General features: G+C 41.2%; 1 protein-coding gene across 1 annotated transcript in view; it reads left to right on the forward strand.

Moving 5' to 3' along the window:
* Positions 1-8,283, forward strand: part of LOC142097891 (caspase-8-like) — a 43,101-nt gene extending 34,818 nt beyond the window's left edge. The window contains exons 6-7 of the mRNA XM_075180127.1: positions 2,377-2,869; positions 6,971-8,283. Coding sequence (XP_075036228.1) covers positions 2,377-2,869; positions 6,971-7,100 — 623 coding nt within the window. The 3' untranslated portion in view covers positions 7,101-8,283. The remainder of the gene's footprint in view (positions 1-2,376; positions 2,870-6,970) is intronic.
* Positions 8,284-9,309: the final 1,026 nt, after the last annotated feature.

Consider the following 9,309-nt stretch of genomic DNA (forward strand, 5'->3'; position numbering starts at 1 on the left):
TTAGAGTGTGGGAGGAAACTGGAGCACCCGGAGGAAACCCACGCAAACACAGGGAGAACATACAAACTCCACACAGATAAGGCCATGGTCAGGAATTGAACTCATAACCCCAGTGCTGTGAGGCAGAAGTGCTAACCACTAGGCCACTGTGCTGCCCTAACTGTCTTTATTATATGTGGCAATTATGTGTGTGTGTTTTTATTACATTCCCATCAACTAGCCTCCTTATTACATAATTAGATTTAATACAGAGAACCTTATTGCATTATTAGCCCCTACAATATTAATAACCCCCATAATCACATTTCATAAATAGCCACCACATTTAATAAAAGAAACTTAATTAAATTATTAGCTCCACCTGTTGCAACAATAAATGAATAGCCCTCACATTACATTAATAGTCCCCAACAGACCCTACATTACATAAATAACCCTCACCAGCACCCATACTACACTAATATACATGAATCCCAACCCACATTACATTAATACCCCACAAACACACTTTACGGTGGGAGGCAAATACATCTGTCTGCCTCCTGTACTGCTTCTGCACTTGTAGGGAGCTGGCACCAGTCCCACATGTGTGAAAGGTTCAGGGTGGGGCTGGTCTATGCTGAAGGGAGGGAGGTGGTGCAGGGGGGAAAGAACAGTGAAAACAGAAGGAGAAAGGAGATGATGAACAAGAGGATTGGGGTGTGACAGTCATATCATCAGGAAGGAGAAGCTGATCATCCCCTGGCTTGGCTGTGCACTGTCTGTCAAGCTAAGCATCCTGCCCTAGGGTGACACACAGGGAGCTGAGCCCGCCAGGGCAGGGAGATGATCCCTTCTGTTATCAGCAAGACATTGGGGAGGTGCCAGCCACCAGGAATGACCCCACAGGGCCAATCTTGATAGATCTGGGACAACCAGACCAGGGCTCCAGATCAACTCCACCATGCAAGTACAATTGTGGATGCAGGGTCCTCACATAAGTCAAGGGGCCAGGATGGGGTCCCCTTGACTCATGGGCAAATATCTTCTGCACTACATGAACCTGTGTTTTATACTACCATCTACAGTGAGCACAAGTATAAGTACTGAGTAATTCAGATTAGTCACAGACAGTGGCGGATCCAGGCGATCGCCCCCCCCCCCCCCTAGCGGGGGCTAGCTGCCGGCGGCTGCACACTGTGCAGGTCCGTTCAGCAGTGACAGTGTGCTGCCCGGCTGCTCTGATTGTGTTTTAAACACAATCAGAGCAGCGGAGCAGCACACTGTCAATGCCGAGCGGACCTGCACATACTGTGCAGCCGCCGGCAGCCTTAGTAGTCGGAAAGGGGGCGGGGCCTAAATCACCCCCCCCTACATCTCCCCGGGTATAGAAATTTCCTAGATCCGCCCCTGGTCACAGATGTGTCTGGTACTAAACTGTTAGAGTTGGTCACATCTTAAAAATATGATCTCCAAGTTGTAGTGCCTGCAGCCTCTGCAGAGAGAGTGAGTCATGGCAGACAGTGTGCAGCAGTCCTGATGTGGGGAGACCTGATTATGAACTTCCTGATCTTCCCCTGTTCTGTGGCTAATGGTGCATCATGGAGAGACCATTATACAGGGCTACATGTTATTGGGATTTTTGTGTTTATAGGGGGGAGGGGGAAGGTACTGGATGAGTGTAGCGCATGCTTGCCTACTTTTCGGCACTTAAGTCCGGAAGATCCCGGACAGTGGGTGTGACTAGAGGGCGGGCGCGATAAATTGCTTCATTTTGCCCCCCCCCCCCTTCCCCCTGCATCGAAAATTATGTTTTGATGCTGGGCCAAAATGGCACGATTCATTGCGAATCGCATTATTTTGGCTACGTATTTGCTGGATGTGGGAGAATTGCCTACTCTCCCAAGAGTCCGGGAGACCGACCCGGATTTCGGGAGTCTCCCGGAGAGTTGGCAAGTATGGGGTGGGGTGGAAGAGGGAGGGGGCATAGAGGACGAGGAGGGAGAAGAGAAGAAGTTGGAAATGACTCCGGCTTGTGCCACGTCCTACACGTCTGCCAATCGGGGTCGCTGGAGGATCGAAATAGATAGATAGATAGGTGGGTAATTGTGTTTTTACATTGTGTCTGAATATAACAATTGTACAATTTATTAAGCTTGGGTGCCATGTTTCCTGATTGTTGGGAATTACTTGTTTTTTGATATTGTTGTTTATAGTATTAGGGAGAGGGTTATAGTAAAGACAGAATAGGTAGATTCAGCAGATATGTTAATATCAATTACAATAGTTATTTTCTATTGTTAAACCACCATAATGTACACAATTTATCACACGACATTTAAGTGTGGTTTATGTAAGTGTGGTTTACAAAGCACATTATTTTTTTTTCCTTTGTAGAATCACTCTGCAATGTGTTTTCCAAGCTTGGTTTTCAAGTGTGTATAGAGGAGGACCTTAAGGGGAACGAGATCATGAGCACTGTCCAGTCATACAGAGATTGGAACCATGAAAAGAATGACTGCTTCATCTGCTGCCTTCTGTCACACGGGAACAAAGGAATCATCTATGGCACTGATGGGCAGACTGTACGCATCAGGGATATTACCAATTGTTTCTGTAGCTCCTTATGCCCTTCATTGAAAGGAAAGCCCAAATTGTTCTTTATCCAGGCATGCCAAGGTAAAGAACATCAGAAACCAGTGTCTGTGGAAACAGACGCCTGCAAAGCTTCTTCTAGCAGTGATGAGTCAGAAAAGGATTTGATTCCAAATGAGCCAGATTTCCTACTGGGAATGGCCACTACCCTGCATTACGTATCTTACAGACAAAAGAACTATGGCTCCTGGTACATACAGTCTCTTTGTACAAAGCTAAATGAGAATTATCAGAGGTATGTGTTGCATTATATATTTTCAAAATTGCTCATTGTATACTGAAGAAATAACAAGCTTAAATAAGGAACAGTGCAATATGGAGGAGAAGGAAATGGCACCTGATAGTGTAGTTGTTAGGTGTATGTGGACCAATGTAGAAATTCTGCTTAATTCTAAGCATACAAGATTGATTAATAAGTCAGGCACATCTATATATATTTATCCCAGATCCAGATAAAATGAAATGTCACTGTGTCGCTGTGTTATTTGAGATGCACTCTGTATGGCTACAAAAAAGCATTAGCAACAATATGGTAGTATATTTTGTAAAATCTTTTAATATTCAATTAATATAAAATATATACAAATATAGAAATAAAGCTGCTTATCTGTAGTCTTGAACACCCAAAAAAAGTACCCATCTGTGGCAGCTGGCAGAGGTGCAGAAGCCCCTTTTCCATCACAGAATCCCAAATGAAGGAGGACACCAGCTCCAGGGTGATTCACAGGCATAGGTAAGGAGTATATCAGTCACAAAAGTTCAGCTTTTCGTCTTATTTAAAGACTTCTGAAGAAATAACACAGGCACAGGATTGATACAGATAAGCCTCAAATATTATTCTGGTACGCAGATACTTTGGGTATTGCACTCTTTATTGTCATGAGCCACGGCTCCACTGCTGTCCGCCGCGGCTCGCTTCTGGCTGCCTCGGGCATCCCGGCCGTCACCATGACGACCGGGACGTCACTTCCTCATACACATCCTGGCTGTCACCAAGACAACAGCCGGGAAGCTTCTTTCTTCCACCGCCGCGGCTCGGCTAAAATGACAACTGGGCGAGCGTGCGCGCATTAGGGGGTCCAATTAACAGCCCTATGGGCTGATTAGTGCACCTGTTCTTGACCTGTCGTTATTGGCCCATTTGTGTTTAAAAGGCAGGGAGGGCTTAGCCTCCCTGCTGGTTATAGTTCTCAGTCTTTGTTTACAGACCTGCTCCTGTGCCTTGTATCTGTTTTTTGTGGATTGGATTGCTCGTGTATGACCATTGGCTTTGTTTACTGGCCTTAGATTCTTCGGCTGTTGCCCTGACCTTTGCTTCACTTTTGGACCCTACTTGTTTGCTGCCAGCCCTGACATTTTGCCTGTTCCTGACCACGGTACCTGCTTTAGATCTAAGACCTCGGCCTGTTTCCTGACCACGGTTTATTTACTATCTCCTGCTACTCTGCGCTGCATTACATTCTGAAACTTGTACTACTCCGAGTATAAGACCTGGGGGCATCCGAGTACCTGTGAGCGTAACGAGTTCTACGGGAAAGGCGGCTGCTATAGGTGAAGACCTCTCCATCTAGTTCTACAAGTTCATGATAGGACCGATAGCCATAACATTTAAATAAGAAATACTACAGTATTTCCAGTTATTTGTTCTTTCATTTCTGGTACCTCTTTTTGGAGTTATGAGACACAGTGATATTTTATTTCACCTAGATCTGGGATTAATATATATAGATGTGCCTGACTTATTCATCACTTTGGTGTGTATATATTTGAGCATCACTCTACATTGGGCCACATACACCTAACAACTACAATATCAGGCACCTTTTCCTTCTCCTCCATATTACAGAGTTACTTCCATTACCTGGCTCACTACCAGGCTCCTGAAGGATGGCAGCCGCCTACTACACATAAGGATGTGTTTTGTGGTGTATGCATAAGAACTTTTAAGCATTTATAAGGTTGGGTTGAGTGCCATTTATTGTCTTTTTTATGTATATTTTAAATAAGGGTCACTTCAGCTTGACAGGCTCATATGTGATAATATTTCTAGTAACTGCTTCAGCTTTCCATGACCATGACAGGAGATCAAATAACCATACACTGATGATAAAGCTTTGTTAAGCAGATAAGCTGATAAACTCCCTAGCAGAGAGCTAGTTACATACTGGAAGCAGATATTGAACTACAATTTATACCTAGTGTCATAAGATCAGGTTAGGGGTACCGTCTCCTGGGTTAGACGGCTGCACTTTACACAAAATCAGCCAAATATGTCACACTAGTCTAATGTTTTGGTTTAAATGGCCTCAACTAGTTTTATTCAATAGCATGAAAATGAACAAACATTAACAAAATCCTTGTCTGTCTGGCTTCTAACTAATACATGGGAACTCCCTCTATAAAGTGAGTGACCTAGTGTCCCACACACATACATAACAACAGAACTTGCAGATTAAAAAATGCAGCATCTCTCAGGAGCCATCTGACCTCCTCCCCAGGTATTGAGAGACTGAATGAACTGCCTTTTAACAGCACCTCATCAGGTACAACTCCTGGCTAGTTGCAACTTGCTAGGTGGTTGGAAAACCTGAAATGGGCCTTATGAATGGAGCCCACCCTTCTCTCTCTATTCATACCCCAGAGATCATTATACTGGCCGGCTGTTCCTATAGCCAAATACAATCTTTGGGAAGCTTTTTCCTACACACAATCTCCCTGATTTTTTAAAATACAAATGACAGAAATTCAGGACTTATAAACCTGCACTTTACTACTTTCCCAGTGCTTCTATCACACTAGCTACTTACAAATTAAGTGGAATACAATTGGGTAAACCTGAAATGGAAAAGGAAAAAAGGGTATTTGACAGAAAGCTGAGTAGCAGTACACAGTGCCAGTTAGCAGCTGCAATGGCAAATAAAAGCTAGGGTGCATAAAAAGTGGGACTAATGCACTTGATGTAAACACATTGTTACTGTTGTATAAGTCACTAGTTATACAACATCTTAGATGTTTGTATAGTTTTCATCACCTCAGTGTAAGAAGAATATTGGAGAGCTTGAGAGGGTTCAGAAGTGGACAACAGCATTAATGAAGGAGAGATTATAAAAGTTAGCTTTTCATGGTGACCAAATTAATATGTATAAATATATTTAGGTCCATACAAAGATTTATCTAACAAACATTTCCCCAGATAATGGGGCCTGGAATCCTCCACAGAGAGAAAGTGCTATTTGTTTGATGTAGAACTCTCCTCCTTCAAAACACCAGGTTTATTCTTCTTTCCACATTGGATTTGAGTGTGTGATATCACTCAAGCCGACTGAAGAAGAATAAGCGAGGATTTTATCCAGTAAAGCTCTATTTAATTTATCAATTGTATGCAGTTTATATTTGGGAATTGTATATTACATGGTACCTGGCAATATTACACCATGAGCGCATATACACATACATGCATATATATATATATATATATATATATATATATATATATATATATATATATATATATATATATATATATATATATATATATATATACACACACACACACACACACACACACACACACACACCATAGGCACGGTTAAAGGTTATAAATATATGCTAGGAAAGCTGAGAGTGGGGGGAACTTGAAGGTTTTTTCCAAAATTTATATGGACTGGCTTCCTAAATAAAATAAGATGAGTAGAGAGTAAATAACTGTAAAATATATGTTATGGATGATCAGAGTGTAGATGTAGCTTACATATAAAGTTAGCTTCAACCCAAAATATTAAGATAAGCTTCTCCTGCTGAACCTGCAGCCAAGAATTGACAATTTTGCAACTAAGCCTCAGTTTGTGGGCAATCTCCCTCTCATTACCTTGGAGCGGATTAACAGAATTTAAAACTAGATGTTTGGCTACAGGTTCAGCAGAAGAAGCCTACCTATGTCAAAGTTAGCTTCAACCCAAAATATTTCAAGGAGGAGGCCCCACTTTAACCTTGAACAGGTCTTTAAAAAAAAAAAAAAGTCACCTTAAAGCATTATCTTCAATATCTCACTCAAGTCGCATAACTGCCAACAGTCCCAATTTTGAAGAGACATCCTGATATTTAGGCTGCAAAAGGGGCAGGACTTAATCAAAGTGGGTGGAGGTTTACCCAAATTTGCCCTTTGTGGGTGGAGTTTGAACAGAACAGGGGTGGGGCTTATTTTGTCCATATTTCATTAACCTAAATGTTGGGAGCTATGCAGGTGTCATATAAATCTTTAGCTGATAATGTTTGACCTGTTTAAGCTACAAGCAATTTAAATACTCAGTAATGTAAACATTTTATTATACCCTAGGAATGAAGACATTCACTCAATCCTAACAAAAGTAAACCAAGACTTGAGTCAAAAATATGCTAATCAGTTCAATGGAACACAAATGCCACAGCCGTGGACTACATTGTGCAAAAAACTCATCTTCAGTTAACTCCCCAGTTTCTGCAACAGCAAAGTGGTTTGGGAATAGAAGACACCCAACTCAAATCTAAGAATGGTGAAAGATCCTATCCTGTTAATCCTATTAATCTGTGGCAGTAGGGGTCTTGTTATTCACATTGTTCTGAGAAAACAACACAAAACTTTTGGTGTTTATTTGCATTTCTGCAAGGTGCTCTGGTATGTTATATAATTGAGGCAAACTGCAAATACAGTGAGACCATAACACTGTATATAGACATCTGGCTTTATGTACAGTCTTAGAAAGAATGACTTAGAGCTTGTGTAAACAGGCCAAACAGTGGTAAGAATATATGTCTGATAGGATAAAGTATATAGTGACTGCGCTAGTAATAAGTATTAAGTAAAAATAGTTGCATTCCCATTCACAATAAACCATAAATTATTTATTCTTAAAAATTGATATAAACAGATATATTTAGATTTAAAAACCTTGATAAAAGAAACACAATTGCATGAACTATATAAACAAAGTGTTGAATACTGGAATGGAGTGCAGTAAATATGACCTGGTCTGATGGTATACTCAGAAATAAAACAGTCTCTGTTTAGTTTCACCTCAGTTTGCTAAAAAAAAAGGGCACTGTCCAATTAATATAACTCCAGGAGCCGGATAGTAGCAATATAAACGATGTTTCTGCACAACGTGGTTAAATTACCGTATAAACGGCTATTCACACAAGTCCCCACGCTAAGTTGATGCAGCACCTTGCACTTGGTTCCACTTGGTGAAGTATGGACACTTCAATGTCACCCAGCTGCCAATACGTTTTTTGTTTTTTTTTCTGGTTGATAAGATACTCATTACAGCCCACTCTGGAGTTAAGGGCAAGTAAATGAATAAATGGCAAATCTCCAAATACAGATCCAGAAGTGTTTGATCTTAGGGTAGTTCCAGACACAATGAAAAGTTCAGGCAAAATTGTATTTTGGACAAATCTGGTTGTCAGATAATCCTATCCCAAATCTCTGTGGTGATAAATATTCCTTGTGATATGTGCATAAAGAATTTCACTGTAGGTGTTTGTTCGGAATTTGCATTGAATATACTTCTAGAGATAAACACTGAAAATTTTCCAGTCATTGTGCAATACCATATTTAGAGTTTTCATAGTCTAGCTGGTTCTAATAAATTATAATGAGAAAATTGCTTAATATTTTGTGATATTATTCAAAAGGAGTACATCTATAGAGTACCATCACAACACTGTTATAAGGTGGACCTTGGAGATAGGCCAAGTTAAATGGCTTAATATTTTATGGCCTTTTTGATGATCTACCTAGCTATTAATGATGTTGATCCCCACTTTGTCCCAGATCATGCAGGCTGTGTTATATATAGTAAAGGAAAGTGAAAATAAATTTGTAAGCCTTCAGTTTATATGTATGTCTCAGTGTGTGTGTGTGTGTGTGTATAAGTATATGTGTGTGTATATATCAAAATTTTCATGCGGCCATTAGTAAGGTGTTTTCTAGGATATGTTGGAGTACTTATGTCGGTGAAGTAAAGCTATTAGGTTAGTATCAAGAATATTTTTTTCTTTAGGGAACTATGGTCATTGCAGAGCCGTAACTAGGGTGGTACGGGAGGTGCCCAGGGCGCAAGCCCAAGGGGGTGCAGCAGCTGTCCGCTACCAAGCCCTATCTTCTGCCTTTTACCTCCGCGGTGGAACGCATGTGCGTTCCACTGACAGGAAGTTCGGCATTTGGAAAGCAAACTTGCGTTCCAAATGCCGAACTTAATGTTGGTGGAACGCACATGCGGAAAGTTCATCTCTCTCATCACAACCGTGTGTATAAGTCCCTTTCAGAAGCTGGATGGAATGCTGCAGTCACGCCAGATCCCGGAGGTAATCACCGGTGACACCGAGTATGTGATAGTCATTTTTGCCAACTGGTTCTTAATGGATCACAGATGTTTGTGAGAAACACAATCTATTGCGCTGCTGTTAATGATGTCCTGGGGTGCAGGATGTCCAGCCAGAGCCTTCTTACCAGGGAGACTGGCACAGGCACACAAGAAACCCTTCTCCATATATAAATATGTTTTTATAAAGATATTTTTGTTAGTGTAAGGCACTAATGTAAAATGAGGTAGAGAAAATAGGAAAGGGAGAGATTGCTAACTATGAAATATGTACTTATAACATAAGATCTCTGCACCTTGTTGTCAATTCTCT

This window comes from Mixophyes fleayi, chromosome 7 (genome assembly GCF_038048845.1).
Source record: "Mixophyes fleayi isolate aMixFle1 chromosome 7, aMixFle1.hap1, whole genome shotgun sequence".
In the NCBI taxonomy this organism is placed as follows: Eukaryota; Metazoa; Chordata; class Amphibia; order Anura; family Limnodynastidae; genus Mixophyes; species Mixophyes fleayi.